The sequence below is a fragment of the Oncorhynchus gorbuscha genome, linkage group LG16 (assembly GCF_021184085.1).
Source record: "Oncorhynchus gorbuscha isolate QuinsamMale2020 ecotype Even-year linkage group LG16, OgorEven_v1.0, whole genome shotgun sequence".
NCBI classification, from domain to species: domain Eukaryota; kingdom Metazoa; phylum Chordata; class Actinopteri; order Salmoniformes; family Salmonidae; genus Oncorhynchus; species Oncorhynchus gorbuscha.
In genome coordinates, this window is record NC_060188.1 from 2,900,074 (window position 1) to 2,917,754 (window position 17,681).

Here is a 17,681-nt window from a genome sequence, read left to right on the forward strand (position 1 = left end):
GTCTGCATTTAGTGGTGTGATGATTGGTCCAGGAGAGTATTTCTGAGATTATGGTGGTATTGTTGGTGTAGTATAGTTGTCAAATGAGGGTTGACATTGTATGATCTTGTATGAGTGTCTGCAGTAAAAACTATTCTGGTTAAAAGGGGCAAACTGAACTAGAAAATGATCTGCTATGCAGCTATATACGTGGTCCTTCTGTAGCTCAGTTGGTAGAGCATGGCGCTTGTAACGCCAGGGTAGTGGGTTCGATCCCCGGGACCACCCATACGTAGAATGTATGCACACATGACTGTAAGTCGCTGGATAAAAGCGTCTGCTAAATGGCATATATTATTATTATTATATTATATAGGATGTGTACTGTCCTGTACATTCATACTCCATAGTCATATTCCCTATGATAGTGAGGTCTGAGTCCTTGTACAACTACACGTTGTTAGGTAGTAGTCTAGAACTGTGTGTGTGTTGTGTGTCAGTCAGTAGTGAGGCTCACAGTCTTCCCTCAGGCTGTCAGTGATGTAGCTGATCTTCAGGACATCTTGGTAGTACTGTTTATCCACGGCCGTGTTGATGGTCCAGCCCACCACCTCCACCCCTCGCTCTGCCCAGTACTGGACATAGTCTCTGTAGAGAGGGATAGATGAGGGGAGTGGAGACCTGTTGGGTCAGTGGTCAGGGTATCATGTTTGTTTTAATACTTCAACAAACATCAATATATTATATGAATACAGACAGTATATGTTATCTGACAATAGGATACAACTGTCTCAATTTTGAACTTCCTCTGATATTAACACGTAATGATGTGTGATTCAATCCATGGTCATGTTCATTAGGGCTACACTGTATGTAGTCAAATGTTTTGCAATTGAAAACAACAAGAGTTTCCTATTGAAAAAGTCCAGGTAGTGTCCCCACTGTCAGAGTGTTTTATTCCATTTTCTCCCCAATGAACACAACCCATGTAACAAACTCAGTAGGCCGAGCCACTGCTGTTAGTATTACTCACAGGGAGATGAAGTCCTTCTGCATGAGGATGGCTGAGACGCCACACAGGTTCCACAGCAGGTGATGGTGGGCCCAGTCCAGCAGCACATCCAGAACTCCCAGCCAATAGTTTGTCCACGTTGACAGGGACCGGGGTGTTCCATCGCCATAGCGACTGAGGCTCCAGGGCCGGTGGGTCAGGGCCGTGACCACCCCAGGGTCCGCCTGGCGCATCTGGAGGAGTTGACCGATGAGGAGGTCAGAGGTAGTGTTATGGTTATGAGGACAGATAACAGTCTTGTTATAACACAGCCATACAGAGTGTAACAAGCCTGGACCCACACCTATTGGACAATGGTTGTTTACAGGCCAATCATGACAATGACCGTAGGAGTTGGCAAAACAGTACAAACAGACCTGGGACCAGACTGATGCTAAACTGCACACTATAGGAAAAACACCACTATAATGGAACAGAAGACGACTAAATGTGCACATAGATGTCTCAATTCATATTTACAGTTTCATTTGAAGGTTTTGTGCATATATTTGGGCAATGTTGTGTGTTACTGAGTTGAAAGGTTGTTTTCGAACAAACATAAATGTCAAATGACCAGAGATGTTACAAAGTTGACCTTGTAGATAACTTTAGGTTGAAAGGAGCAGACCATGCTGGAGTTGTAGAGGACAGGGTGTTTGTGATACATCTCTCCTAGGGCTGCAGCTGCCTGGTGGAGAGGAGGGAACATATACAGGACTTACTGTCAAACTACATGCAGTGTAACACAAATACATGTGGGCGGCAGGTGGCATAGTAATCAAAAGGTCACTGGTTTGAATTCCCGAGTCGACAAGGTGACAAATCTGCCGATGTACCATTGAGCAAGGCACTTAGCCCTAATTTGCTCCAGGAACGCCGTACTACTATGGCTGACCCTGTAAAATAACATATTTCACTGCGCTTATCCTTTGTCTGTGACAACATGATATATCAGGACGACTCGACTACTATTTGAGAAGATCCGGTCACACAAATGTCCGGATTGATATTGTCTTTATTGGACCCAACCCCGACCTCGCGACCTCAACGTTTCACACCCCTCTTGTTAGCGGAAAGAAAATATTGCAGTTTTAAAGCACATTTTCTGCACTTCTACATATTTTTCGATGTCACCTGAGTGAGTCAACAAAAATCTAAATGGGGGCCCCTGGAAGTAAAGGCTCCTGGGCACAATCTGGTCATGATAACTACAAGATCAAGATAGCCTAACTTACCTACCTAGATAACGTGGGCTTGTTGATCAACTGGACATTTCTGAAAGGTTCTAAATATCTCTCTCAGATCTGTCAGTGAATGACATAACAAGAGGTTCTAATATTACAACTCTCAACTGAAAGCCAGAGTGTGTTGACCCCATTGTGGGTTCAGATCTGGACCACGTCCGCCTGTTGAGTATGGCTGTGATATATGATGATCTTATGGTCAGCAAATCTAGCCATGTGCCACGTTTCTAAATGGGTTTCACAGTGTTTTTTCCATGGTGACAAGACCTTCTAATCAGCAGGTTTGCATGGGTGGGAGTTTCACCTTTCCGGTACTGGACTAAAAAAGATCAATGGAGAATCTCTATTCAAAATCATTTTTTATTCCAGGATTAGGCTTAATCTGTATCTGGGAAACTGCTCCAAGACTATTTCATTGTCTTTTTGACTGCTTTGGTCCTCCATATATAATGAGGTCTGTAGGGGACTTTGGCAAATCTAACGCTTACAAAACTGTCAATATGGGGAAGGTGGAAGTATAGTGAGTCACATTGTAAGGGGGGTTGAATTACTCACAGACCTACTGTCTGGGGCAGCTGTGAGATTCTTTATAACCAATCTCTGTAGTAGGGATTCCTATGTTACTACCTTAAACAGCTGGGTTTTTAACCGGCCTTAATCTCCCTATACACTCAGTTTACTACCATTTGACCTTACAGTGATGTGGTTGTCGTTCAAAGTGCTGCTGGAGAGTGTATATGGGTGTTTCCCAACCCTGGTTCCTCAGTACCCCCAACAGTACACCTTCCCCTTGTAGCCCTGGACAAACACACCTCATTCAACTCATTGAGGGCTTGATGATTAGTTGACAAGTTGAATCAGATGTGCTTGTCCAGGGTTACAATAAACATGTACACTGTTGGGGGTGCTGGAGGACCAGGGTTGGGAAAACCTGGTGTAAACTGTAGTGAAGCCCTAAGTCCTAAAGGTTTATAACAAGGCTTCTACCTGCCTAGAGAGGCCCTGTCCAGAAACAACCCCTATAGCCTACCCACTAGACACCTGGAAAGAACTGAGGACTGGAAGTGTAAGCAATATGGGGAACAATCAGAAGACAAGATGGAGACATCACCATATAACCTTTATCCAATCCCCTCAGATCTCCAGTTGTCTCTAGGAAGTAGGGGCTGTTCCAAGACCGGGACGATACCTTATCAGGTTGATCTTTGACATCAAAGAAGATGGTCAGCTGGTGGTTGATGCATTCCTCCACTGCCTCCTGAAGCGTTGGCACCCTCTCCCCCTTGAACTTCTCCCTGGAGACACACAAAGGCCAGCGGGGACACACAAACGTTTGTACTGCTGCTATATTTCAGACACCACCAATAGGTCTATATCTGGCCTTGTACCATTCTATATCAATAGGTCTATATCTGGCCTCGTACCATTCTATATCAATAGGTCTATATCTGGCCTCGTACCATTCTATATCAATAGGTCTATATCTGGCCTCGTACCATTCTATATCAATAGGTCTATATCTGGCCTTGTACCATTCTATATCAATAGGTCTATATCTGGCCTCGTACCATTCTATATCAATAGGTCTATATCTGGCCTCGTACCATTCTATATCAATAGGTCTATATCTGGCCTTGTACCATTCTATATCAATAGGTCTATATCTGGCCTCGTACCATTCTATATCAATAGGTCTATATCTGGCCTTGTACCATTCTATATCAATAGGTCTATATCTGGCCTCGTACCATTCTATATCAATAGGTCTATATCTGGCCTCGTACCATTCACAGTTCACACTCCCCACTAGCGTATTTTCAGTCATCCTGACTCTGTCCTGCTTGAAGTCCAACTGAACTCACGGATCACACATGGGGCCATGTTTACTGAGCGTTTGCACCAGGTACCGACCCTAACAGTGTTTCCTGGCAGAAGCAATAACTTGTGTTCCTTTTAGATCTGCTAACACTGAAGGAGTAACATTCAGGTCAGGGTCATGTTCATTAGGCTATACAACTGAAAATGTTTTGCAACAGAAAACAAAAACAAGCATTTGTTATTGATCCCTCCCTGTTTCAGTCCATTTCCTGCCTAATGAATATGACCCAGGAGTCAATGCTTTTGGACCAGGCCCTAACCTCCCCTCCCCTGCCAAGCCCACCTGAGCCTGTGTTTTCCCGTGGCGTCCAGCGTCCTGAGCTCTGCCAGACGCAGCGTGTCCACCGCTCCCGTCCCGTTGGTGGTGCGGTCCACCGTCTCATCGTGCATCAGCACTGCCTCTCCATCTGCAGTGAAGCACAAGTCCAGCTCCACCCCTGTGGCTCCATTCCTGCTGGCCTAGAGGACAGGAGAGGAGGATGAAGCAGGGGGAGGAGGAAGGGATGGAGAGGTGTGTGGAGAAAGACAGGAGAGATATAGATCTGAAATGGATAGATAGACAGAGTAGGGGAGACGGAGCAGCAGGCTATTAAACCAACTGGGATTGTACTGATCTAGTAGGCCTAGATATTAGCCAAAATATGTTTCAAATTAAAGAGTAGATACAAAAATAATGTTCCAGACACTCTAAACTATAACTAACCATGGCAAAATAAGTTAACAGGCTCTCCCTCTGCATGGATCTAGGGCAACATTTAGGAAACCCCCTGATAATATGAAACCATGTCTCAGTACAGACAAGGGACGTCATATGCCTTTCATCGGCCTCTGCTCACTTCACCTGCTGCCCCTAAATCAAATCATTATAGCCTAGTAAGCCTACTCATCATTTTATTTGCAGCTACAGCATTCAGTAGGCCAGACAGGGTAGATAACTGATACTTTGTCCTTGATTCACCTCTCGGATCGCTGCAATGGTGTTCTCCGGAGCATCGTGTCCCCCTGCCCGGTGCGCAACAACCGGGACGCCGGCGCTCGCAAGGCCAGTGGGCCGCAGCACCTGACTTGCCTGGTCAGCCGGCACTTGTGGGAACCGAAACATCACGATAAAGACGTAAATGGATGCGGTGACGGCCGATGCTCCAATCGCGCTCCTGGTCCCGAATAGAACCAGCAGAAATACCGCTGAGAAATACACTTCGTCTCCAATTTGTAACATCGTTAAGAAGCGTTGATTAAAATGTCTCCAATGATAAAATCAATACACTGTCACTGTTCTCAATCCTCATTTATTTGATCGATCTACTTGATCACCGAATGATAGTTCCTTGCTGGTGTGAGATTCCAAGTTGAGACCGAGATGCATGCGCTTAGGTAACTACCAGACACAGCAAAAAAAAACTAAGTTCAATTACGCATAATTCCAGACACAGCCGACTCACTGCTCCAGCTTCACAAAATAAAAACACACCATATTATATTGCGATGGGATGTTGCAGAATCCGAGATTTGAAAGGAGAGAGCATCAGTCGGTTTCTAGTTCATAGTACACACCGATCTAGAGGTCGTTGCTATGGAGCAGAGACGAGAGAGAGAGAGGTACCACGCTCACACTGTACTCGAGAGAGCTGCAGTCTGAGCCATAGAAATACAATAGAATAGAATGACAGAAATATATGATATTTCTATGGCTAGAGCCATAGTGGAGAGTTTCTGACTGTGGCTATGCACTAATGTATAGATACGGACCATTACACTGAGTGGCCAGGTTATTAGGTACACCACCCTGTTCACAAAAATGGTTCACTCCTACAGATGAGTCTTGTGGCTGTGGTATATAAACAGTGGCGACCAGTTTATTCAGGGTAGGTGCACATTTTTAGCACCCCCCCTAAAAAAATACATATATTTTTATAAATAAACAAAGTTTTGCCTGTTTTGCATGTTATTTTAGCGTTAATACTTGTCACATATCAGTTTGCTCCAAATTGCAGGTTTCATGCTTTCTGTGGTGGTGAGGTGAGCCAGCAGAAAAGAGGAGCGTTGCGCCGTGATTGGCTCAGTGTTCTGTCACTCATGAAGTACAACATCCTTAGGAAGCCTTTTGGGTCCTGCCATATAGTTCTATTACAAGTGCCCTTCAAAGAAGGCTCAAGGTCATTGGACACAGATACAATGATTTAAAATGATGTCTTATGTACAGTAGCTTTGATTGGACTGATCATGTCAACATCTTACTTTCAAAGTCTTAGCTAGCAGTCATCATCATCATGAATCAAGTCGACAATCTACTGGCAAATCCTTTTTAATCCTTGTCATATGAAGGGAAATTATAGATAAAACGTATCGGTGCTCATCGACCATAAAGATTACACAACAAATTGGAAATCCCAAATTCAACAATGACTCGTTTGGAAGGAATCAGTGGCTAACTGCAAGCACTGCAAAGTTAGCCAGCTATTCAATGGAGTGGCTGTGTTTTTTTCCCAGAGTTCCCACCATAAATCCAGAGAATGCCAGACTTTGATGACAAAATGTGTCCACAAAGTGCCGCTGCGCCACCTTCACAAGGTGAGTCCAAAAATATCTTGTATGTTGCTGCATTAATGATGTAATATGCAAGGGAAATAGTATTACTTTCTTAGCTACAGTAAACATACATGTATGTTGTGTAGTAAGCTGTTAGTAGCCCATGTGCCTCACCCTAATCATTTGGTCTATTTTCACCAAAGCGGTTTTGTAAACACATTGTTGTGGCTGAACGTGCAAATTCAGCCCACGCAACATTCTATAATAGAAGTGTTTTATTTGACGTGTCAAATTAAAAGCTCATTTAACGTGTCAAATAGTGTTATATATGTTTTTGTTTTTTACACGCAAATAACCAAGCAGCATTCAATGTGCCTCACCCTAATAATTTGGTCTTATTTTCGCCTACCTGGTGATGCACATGCAGCCTATAACCTGTTTTAGAAAAATGTAATCATTCAATAGTGTAAGAGCTTTCATTGTAGGTTTATATGCCCCCTTTATTTATCCTACGGTTCTGACTTGTTGTACAGGGAGAATACTGTAAGAACGGTCCATGTTCTGAATTTTGTTGCTGTACATTTCAAATGTGCTGAACAAATAGTTATATCGACTACGTCCGTCGTCGCTCACTCATTAATATCTTAATCGAAATTACGGATTGCCTCTTATCTGCTTGTCGTCCCCTTATGCTATAGTTTGTACATCTCAATTGTCATTAGAAACCCCATTTGTTTAAGCAAGTCAGCCATATCAGTTATGTATTTTAAAAAATATTAAAAGGCAGTAAATGAGACTGAATGAACTGTTTCGCTGCCAGACAAGGATCCGCTGATAGCCAGATGTAACAGTGTTAAGGTGTTGGGACTCTGCTGTTGGGACAGCTTTATGTAGGCCCTAACAGTTTGTGGGCACCGTGTGTCACCGTTATAGTGCAATTCATGTATTGTTTAGTGTTGTATGTGTAGTGGCTTTGCTGGAATGCATCACACTTTTTTTTGTTTTGCCCCACCAAGATTTACATGCTAAAATTGCCACTGTATATAAAGCAGGCAGACAGGCATTGAGGCATTCAGTTACTGTTTGATTGAACATTAGAATGGGCAAAACAAGTGACTTTGAGCGTGGTTTGATCGTCGGTGCCAGGCACGCCAATTCCAGCATCTCAGAGACGTCGGGACTCCTGGGATTTTCACGCATGACAGTCTAGGGTTTATCGGAGAATGGTGCGAAAAAACTAAAATACATCTAGTCAGCAGCAGTCCTGAAGGAAAAAACTGCTTGTTTTTGAGAGTTCGAAGGAGAATGTCAAGAATCACGCCAAGCTAACAGGCCACAACAGGCAAATAATGGAGCAGTACAACAGTGGTGTGCAGAACGGCATCTCAGAACACACAACTCATCAGTCCTTGTCACAGATGCACTATTGCAGCAGACATCCACACAGGGTTCCACTCCTATCAGCTAAAAACATGAAGAAGTGGCTCCAGTGGGCACATGATCACCAATAGTGGACAATTGAGGCGTGGAAAAACATTGCCTAGTCCGATGAATCCCAGTTCCTGTTGCATCATGCTGATGGTGGAGTCAGGATTTGGCGTAAGCAGCATGAGTCCATGGCCCCATCCTGCCTGGTGTCAACGGTACAGGCTGGTGGCGGTGGTGAGGGGAATGTTTTCCGGGCACATGTTAGGTCCCTTGATACCAATTGAGCAATGATTCCATTCCCCAAATAATCCCTGCTGTTCTGTAAGCAAAGGGGTGTCTGACCTGGTACTAGATGGATGTACCTAATAAACTGGCCACTGAGTATATGTCACAGATAAAAGGTTTTTAGAACCCTGCAATGACAACGTGAATGCCCCTCCCTGTATGCCATTTGGAACACTAGTGTGAGCACACATTACAAAAGAAAGCAAACCACAGTGCACTTAGTGAACATTTATTATATTTATCAAAGATAAACAGTCAATTCAGTCTAGAAATCAAGGCACAACAGAATTAAATATCAAAATCAACATTGAGAAACCAATTAAAAAGCATAGTAACGAACAAACTAAATCACAGAGTACAACCATGTGTTCTGGGGTAGATTTGAAAAAGGGTAACAGTTTTGAGCTCTAAGAGAAACCTAAGCAGTTGGACAATATTCTTGTTGTACAGGGTAAAACAAATAGATACCTGCCTTAGGGCTGTTAGATACATACATACAATGTGTCAAGTCATATCTCGGGATGCCCATATCATTGCATCACTCTCTTAGTGACAGCTGTGTGTGTGTGTGTATATACTGTATGTGTGTGTGTGTGTGTGTGTGTGTGTGTGTGTGTGTGAGAGAGTCCATGCTGGACATGACCAGTGAGAGTTGCAGTTCCAGGTTTACTTTTCTTGGTATGCCATAGAAATATCATCTATATGATGTCTAGATTATATACAGATATAGGATCTTCATTTGACCAGTATTGTCACATCAGCAGATCTTTCCAGTACTATGCATCTCTACACCGTATCCTTGCGTAGAGAGTGGATGTGCTGGAGCAGTTGGTCACAGTAGACAGGGGTGCGCTGTTTGTCCCTCACGGCTTCCACTTCCTGCTTAAGGAGGGCTGGGTGGACGCCACTGCCGGCCTTCAGGACCTCTGGACACACAGACAGACATGAGACAGGGGTTAAGTCGAAATGGACACACAGACAGACATGAGACAGGGGTTAAGTCGAAATGGACACACACACAAATAAGTGACAGTAGATTATCTCACACACACACACACACACACACACACACACACACACACACACACACACACACACACACACACACACACACACACACACACACACACACACACACACACACACACACACACACACACACACACACACACACACACACACACACACACACACAACCTTGAGGAACTCCACACAAATGAATTGAACACAATAACAAAGTCAAGATATTGGGGTGGATTATTGTCACTGGCTGCAATCACTCATTGGAAATGAATCATTTGATTCAATGTAATTGTATTTATGAGGACTGACAGTGAAGAAACCACCAGAGAATATTTGCAACGAGACATTGATTTTAATAGTAATTTTTGGCAACATTTCTGTACTTGTTTCTTTTGTACACAATACCGTTCTCAGTCTGAGTGATTGACAAGGGAGATGTCCAATGGAGCAGAGTTATCACAATCAATATTACCACCGGGATTGAAGAACGCAGAGTTTTTTCAGTGAAGTCACATCCAGTGAAACTGAAGATAAGACCTGTTCACCACATTGCAAAATCAGACCTTGCCCTCCTCATAATCAACAAACACCCCCACCTTCTTGGGCTTCTCTCTCGGGTGGAGGCAGATCGAAGGTGATGTAGAGACCTGGTACCCAATGTAATGCAGACCCAAAACCCAAAATCCATTATCCAGTTCAGTAACAACATATTTTTCCTGTTGATGGACTGCCTGGCCAATCCCATCCACCGAAATTGTTGCAACCCCTATTACCAGCCTATTCAACCTCTCTTTCGTATCGCCTGAGATCCCCAAAGATTGGAAAGCTGCCACGGTCATCCCCCTCTTCAAACAAGGAGACACTCTAGACCCAAACTGTTATAGGCCAATATCCATCCTGCCCTGCCTTTCTAAAATCCACAAAAGACAAGTTAACAAACAGATCAGCGACCATTTCGAATCGCACCGTACCTTCTCCACTATTCAATCTGGTTTCCGAGCTGGTCACGGGTGCACCTCAGCCACCCTCAAGGTCCTAAACGATATCATAACCGCCATCGATAAAAGACAGTACTGTGCAGCCGTCTTCATCGTCCTGGCCAAGGCTTTCCACTCTGTCAATCACCGTATTCTTATCGGCAGACTCAATAGCCTTGGTTTCTGTCGTGGAGAATCGTTTCAAAATATAACACTTACAAGAACTTGTGAATTCAATATAGGCTTTTAATACAAACATATCAGAAGCCTAGATGGTCCTTGGAACACACACCTTCCCAGAGCTCTGGCTCTGTATTTATACACACACCTTCCCAGAGCACTGGCTCTGTATTTATACACACACCTTCCCAGAGCACTGGCTCTGTATTTATACACACACCTTCCCAGAGCACTGGCTCTGTATTTATACACACACCTTCCCAGAGCACTGGCTCTGTATTTATACACACACCTTCCCAGAGCTCTGGCTCTGTATTTATACACACACCTTCCCAGAGCACTGGCTCTGTATTTATACACACACCTTCCCAGAGCTCTGGCTCTGTATTTATACACACACCTTCCCAGAGCTCTGGCTCTGTATTTATACACACACCTTCCCAGAGCACTGGCTCTGTATTTATACACACACCTTCCCAGAGCTCTGGCTCTGTATTTATACACACACCTTCCCAGAGCTCTGGCTCTGTATTTATACACACACCTTCCCAGAGCACTGGCTCTGTATTTATACACACACCTTCCCAGAGCTCTGGCTCTGTATTTATACACACACCTTCCCAGAGCTCTGGCTCTGTATTTATACACACACCTTCCCAGAGCTCTGGCTCTGTATTTATACACACACCTTCCCAGAGCTCTGGCTCTGTATTTATACACACACCTTCCCAGAGCTCTGGCTCTGTATTTATACACACACCTTCCCAGAGCTCTGGCTCTGTATTTATACACACACCTTCCCAGAGCTCTGGCTCTGTATTTATACACCTTCCCAGAGCTCTGGCTCACCTTCCCAGAGCACTGGCTCTGTATTTATCTTCCCAGAGCACTGGCTCTGTATTTATACACACACCTTCCCAGAGCACTGGCTCTGTATTTATACACACACCTTCCCAGAGCACTGGCTCTGTATTTATACACACACCTTCCCAGAGCTCTGGCTCTGTATTTATACACACACCTTCCCAGAGCACTGGCTCTGTATTTATACACACACACTGGCTCTGTATTTATACACACACCTTCCCAGAGCACTGGCTCTGTATTTATACACACACCTTCCCAGAGCACTGGCTCTGTATTTATACACACACCTTCCCAGAGCACTGGCTCTGTATTTATACACACACCTTCCCAGAGCACTGGCTCTGTATTTATACACACACCTTCCCAGAGCACTGGCTCTGTATTTATACACACACCTTCCCAGAGCACTGGCTCTGTATTTATACACACACCTTCCCAGAGCACTGGCTCTGTATTTATACACACACCTTCCCAGAGCTCTGGCTCTGTATTTATACACACACCTTCCCAGAGCTCTGGCTCTGTATTTATACACACACCTTCCCAGAGCACTGGCTCTGTATTTATACACACACCTTCCCAGAGCACTGGCTCTGTATTTATACACACACCTTCCCAGAGCACTGGCTCTGTATTTATACACACACCTTCCCAGAGCACTGGCTCTGTATTTATACACACACCTTCCCAGAGCACTGGCTCTGTATTTATACACACACCTTCCAGAGCTCTGGCTCTGTATTTATACCACAGAGCTCTGGCTCTGTATTTATACACACCTTCCCAGAGCACTGGCTCTGTATTTATACACACACCTTCCCAGAGCACTGGCTCTGTATTTATACACACACCTTCCCAGAGCTCTGGCTCTGTATTTATTTCCCAGAGCACTGGCTCTGTATTTATACACACACCTTCCCAGAGCACTGGCTCTGTATTTATACACACACCTTCCCAGAGCACTGGCTCTGTATTTATACACACACCTTCCCAGAGCACTGGCTCTGTATTTATACACACACCTTCCCAGAGCACTGGCTCTGTATTTATACACACACCTTCCCAGAGCACTGGCTCACACACCTTCCCAGAGCACTGGCTCTGTATTTATACACACACCTTCCCAGAGCACTGGCTCTGTATTTATACACACACCTTCCCAGAGCACTGGCTCTGTATTTATACACACACCTTCCCAGAGCACTGGCTCTGTATTTATACACACACCTTCCCAGAGCACTGGCTCTGTATTTATACACACACCTTCCCAGAGCACTGGCTCTGTATTTATACACACACCTTCCCAGAGCACTGGCTCTGTCTTTATACACACCTTCCCAGAGCACTGGCTCTGTATTTATACACACACCTTCCCAGAGCACTGGCTCTGTATTTATACACACACCTTCCCAGAGCACTGGCTCTGTATTTATACACACACCTTCCCAGAGCACTGGCTCTGTATTTATACACACACCTTCCCAGAGCACTGGCTCTGTATTTATACACACACCTTCCCAGAGCACTGGCTCTGTATTTATACACACACCTTCCCAGAGCACTGGCTCTGTATTTATACACACACCTTCCCAGAGCACTGGCTCTGTATTTATACACACACCTTCCCCAGAGCACTGGCTCTGTATTTATACACACACCTTCCCAGAGCACTGGCTCTGTATTTATACACACACCTTCCCAGAGACTGGCTCTGTATTTATACACACACCTTCCCAGAGCACTGGCTCTGTATTTATACACACACCTTCCCAGAGCACTGGCTCTGTATTTATACACCTTCCCACACTGGCTCTTCCTTCCCAGAGCACTGGCTCTGTATTTATACACACACCTTCCCAGAGCACTGGCTCTGTCTTTATACACACCTTCCCAGAGCACTGGCTCTGTATTTATACACACACCTTCCCAGAGCACTGGCTCTGTATTTATACACACACCTTCCCAGAGCACTGGCTCTGTATTTATACACACACCTTCCCAGAGCACTGGCTCTGTATTTATACACACACCTTCCCAGAGCACTGGCTCTGTATTTATACACACACCTTCCCAGAGCACTGGCTCTGTATTTATCCCAGAGCACACACCTTCCCAGAGCACTGGCTCTGTATTTATACACACACCTTCCCAGAGCACTGGCTCTGTATTTATACACACACCTTCCCAGAGCACTGGCTCTGTATTTATACACACACCTTCCCAGAGCACTGGCTCTGTATTTATACACACACCTTCCCAGAGCACTGGCTCTGTATTTATACACACACCTTCCCAGAGCACTGGCTCTGTATTTATACACACACCTTCCCAGAGCACTGGCTCTGTATTTATACACACACCTTCCCAGAGCACTGGCTCTGTATTTATACACACACCTTCCCAGAGCACTGGCTCTGTATTTATACACACACCTTCCCAGAGCACTGGCTCTGTATTTATACACACACCTTCCCAGAGCACTGGCTCTGTATTTATACACACACCTTCCCAGAGCACTGGCTCTGTATTTATACACACACCTTCCCAGAGCACTGGCTCTGTATTTATACACACACCTTCCCAGAGCACTGGCTCTGTATTTATACACACACCTTCCCAGAGCACTGGCTCTGTATTTATACACACACCTTCCCAGAGCACTGGCTCTGTATTTATACACACACCTTCCCAGAGCACTGGCTCTGGCTATTTATACACACACCTTCCCAGAGCACTGGCTCTGTATTTATACACACACCTTCCCAGAGCACTGGCTCTGTATTTGTATTTACCTTCCCAGAGCACTGGCTCTTCCCAGAGCACTGGCTCTGTATTTATACACACACCTTCCCAGAGCACTGGCTCTGTATTTATACACACACCTTCCCAGAGCACTGGCTCTGTATTTATACACACACCTTCCCAGAGCACTGGCTCTGTATTTATACACACACCTTCCCAGAGCACTGGCTCTGTATTTATACACACACCTTCCCAGAGCACTGGCTCTGTATTTATACACACACCTTCCCAGAGCACTGGCTCTGTATTTATACACACACCTTCCCAGAGCACTGGCTCTGTATTTATACACACACCTTCCCAGAGCACTGGCTCTGTATTTATACACACACCACACACCTTCCCAGAGCACTGGCTCTGTATTTATACACACACCTTCCCAGAGCACTGGCTATCCCAGAGCACTGGCTCACACCTTCCCAGAGCACTGGCTCTGTATTTATACACACACCTTCCCAGAGCACTGGCTCTGTATTTATACACACACCTTCCCAGAGCACTGGCTCTGTATTTATACACACACCTTCCCAGAGCTCTGGCTCTGCACTGGCTCTTTTTACACACACCTTCCCAGAGCACTGGCTCTGTATTTATACACACACCTTCCCAGAGCACTGGCTCTGTATTTATACACACACCTTCCCAGAGCACTGGCTCTTATACACACACCTTCTGGCTCTGTATTTATACACACACCTTCCCAGAGCACTGGCTCTGTATTTATACACACACCTTCCCAGAGCACTGGCTCTGTATTTATACACACACCTTCCCAGAGCACTGGCACACCTTCCCAGAGCACTGGCTCTGTATTTATACACACACCTTCCCAGAGCACTGGCTCTGTATTTATACACACACCTTCCCAGAGCTCTGGCTTCTGAGCACTGGCTCTATATTTATACACACCTTCCCAGAGCACTGGCTCTGCTCTGTACCTTCCCAGAGCACTGGCTCTGTATTTATACACACACCTTCCCAGAGCACTGGCTCTGTATTTATACACACCTTCCCACACACCTTCCCAGAGCACTGGCTCTGTATTTATACACACACCTTCCCAGAGCACTGGCTCTGTATTTATACACACACCTTCCCAGAGCACTGGCTCTGTATTTATACACACACCTTCCCAGAGCACTGGCTCTGTATTTATACACACACCTTCCCAGAGCACTGGCTCTGTATTTATACACACACCTTCCCAGAGCACTGGCTCTGTATTTATACACACACCTTCCCAGAGCACTCCCAGAGCACTGGCTCTGTATTTATACACACACCTTCCCAGAGCACTGGCTCTGTATTTATACACACACCTTCCCAGAGCACTGGCTCTGTATTTATACACACACCTTCCCAGAGCACTGGCTCTGTATTTATACACACACCTTCCCAGAGCACTGGCTCTGTATTTATACACACAGTATATGAGTCCATTCCATATGTTAATGGAGTTACTTCCCTCAGGTCATCGGCCACCATTATCTTTCAGTCCACTGGCTTCCTGTATTTGTTCACCTTCCATAACGCCTGTGTCCACCTTCCCTCTTCATTAGATTACAATGGTGGCAGGACTGGCCTTTATCCTTTAAGCACCTATATGTCTATGTTACCCTAAGCACTTCTGTCTGTTCCTCTCTATCTAATCTTTATAATGGTGTCCTGCTCTTTCCATAATAGATCATGTATTTAAGGGTCACCTCCTCCTTTTTGCCCTAAGCCCTTATGCACAGTAAAGCACTTCTGTCTGTTCCTCTCTATCTAATCTTCATAATGGTGTCCTGCTCCTTCCATAATAGATCATGTATTTAAGGGTCACCTCATCCTCTTTGCCCTAAGCCCTGATGCACTTTAAGACACATATGTTTTCGGCCATTACACTTACGTCTGTTAAATCTTTGGTTTCCTGTCTGCTTTCTGTTTGTGGTCTAATGTACACCTTTGCTCTACAGTATTATGTTTGTTCCTATATGTACCGTTTGCTCCCACATTTCTCAAATGACTGCCTCGCCTGGTTCACTAACTACTTGTCAGATAGAGTTCAGTGTGTCAAATCAGAGGGCCTGTTGTCCGGGCCTCTGGCAGTCTCTATGGGGGTGCCACAGGGTTAATTTCTCGGGCCGACTCTTTTCTCTGTATATATGAATGAAGTCGCTCTTGCTGCTGGTGATTCTCTGATCCACCTCTACGAAGACGACACCATTCTGTATACTTCTGGCCCTTCTTTGGACACTGTGCCAACAAACCTCCAGACGAGCTTCAACGCCATACAACACTCCTCCCGTGGCCATCTGCTTTTAAATGCTAGTAAAACTAAATACAGGCTCTTCAACCGATCGCTGCCCGCACCCTCCCGTCCGACTAGCATCACTACTCTGGATGGTTCTGACTTACAATATGTGGACAACTACAAATACCTAGGTGTCTGGTTAGACTGTGAACTCTCCTTCCAGACTCACATCAAGCATCTCCAATCCAAAATTAAATCTAAAATCGGCTGCCTATTTCGCAATAAAGCCTCCTTCACTTATGCTGCCAAACATACCCTCGTAAAACTGACTATCCTACCGATCCTTGACTTCGGCGATGTCATTTACAAAATAGCCTCCAACACTCTACTCAGCAAACTGGATGCAGTCTATCACAGTGCCATTCGTTTTATCACCAAAGCCCCATATACTACCCACCACTGCGACCTGTATGCTCTCGTTGGCTGGCCCTCACTACATATTTGTTGCCAAACCCACCGGCTCCAGGTCATCTATAAGTCTTTGCTAGGTAAAGCCCCGCCTTATCTCAGCTCACTGGTCACCATAGAAACACCCACCCGTAGCACGCACTCCAGCAGGTATATTTCACTCGTCATCCCCAAAGCCAACACTGACTTTGGCCGCCTTTCCTTCCAGTCCTCTGCTGCCAATGACTGGAACTGTTTGTCAGACAATGGCTGTCAGAGCAGCTTACCAATCACTGTACCTATACATAGACAATCTGTAAATAGCACACCCAACTACCTCATCCCCATATTATTACTTGCTCTTTTGCACCCCAGTATCTGTACTTGCACATCTTCATCTGCACATCCATCATTCCAGTATTAATGCTAAATAGTAATTATTTCCCTTCTATGGCCTATTTATTGCCTTACCTCCCTACTCTTCTATATTTGCACACACTGTACATAGATTATTCTATTGTGTTATTGCCTGTACGTTTGTTTATGTGTAACTCTGTGTTGATGTTTTTGTCGCACTGCTGTGTAACTCTGTGTTATGTTTTTTGCTGTGTGTTATTGCCTGTATGTTTGTTTATGTGTAACTCTGTGTTGATGTTTTTGTCGCTCGTTTGTTTATGTGTAACTCTGTGTTGATGTTTTTGTCCCACTGCTTTGCTTTATCTTGGCCAGGTCGCAGTTGTAAATGAGAACTTGTTCTC

General features: G+C 44.9%; 2 protein-coding genes across 3 annotated transcripts in view; both read right to left on the bottom strand.

The window, feature by feature from the left end:
- Positions 1–354: 354 nt before the first annotated feature.
- Positions 355–5,753, bottom strand: LOC124000077 (glycerophosphodiester phosphodiesterase 1-like). 2 transcript variants are annotated; one of them, XM_046306192.1, is made up of 6 exons: positions 5,111–5,753; positions 4,436–4,611; positions 3,464–3,569; positions 1,659–1,718; positions 1,013–1,224; positions 355–627 (listed from the first exon to the last, which is right to left on the bottom strand). In XM_046306192.1, exons 1-6 carry the CDS (start codon positions 5,369–5,371, stop codon positions 480–482), a joined length of 963 nt encoding a protein of 320 aa, XP_046162148.1. In that variant the 5' UTR covers positions 5,372–5,753; the 3' UTR covers positions 355–479. The 2 variants fall into 2 exon arrangements, with proteins under 2 accessions (XP_046162148.1, XP_046162147.1); XM_046306191.1 differs by having other exon boundaries at positions 1,626–1,718.
- Positions 5,754–8,607: 2,854 nt separating this feature from the next.
- LOC124000389 (dynein axonemal assembly factor 5-like) overlaps positions 8,608–17,681 on the bottom strand; it is an 83,904-nt gene continuing 74,830 nt past the window's right edge. The window contains 1 exon segment of the mRNA XM_046306709.1: positions 8,608–9,320. Within this exon segment, the coding sequence (XP_046162665.1) occupies positions 9,181–9,320 (140 nt within the window). The 3' untranslated portion in view covers positions 8,608–9,180.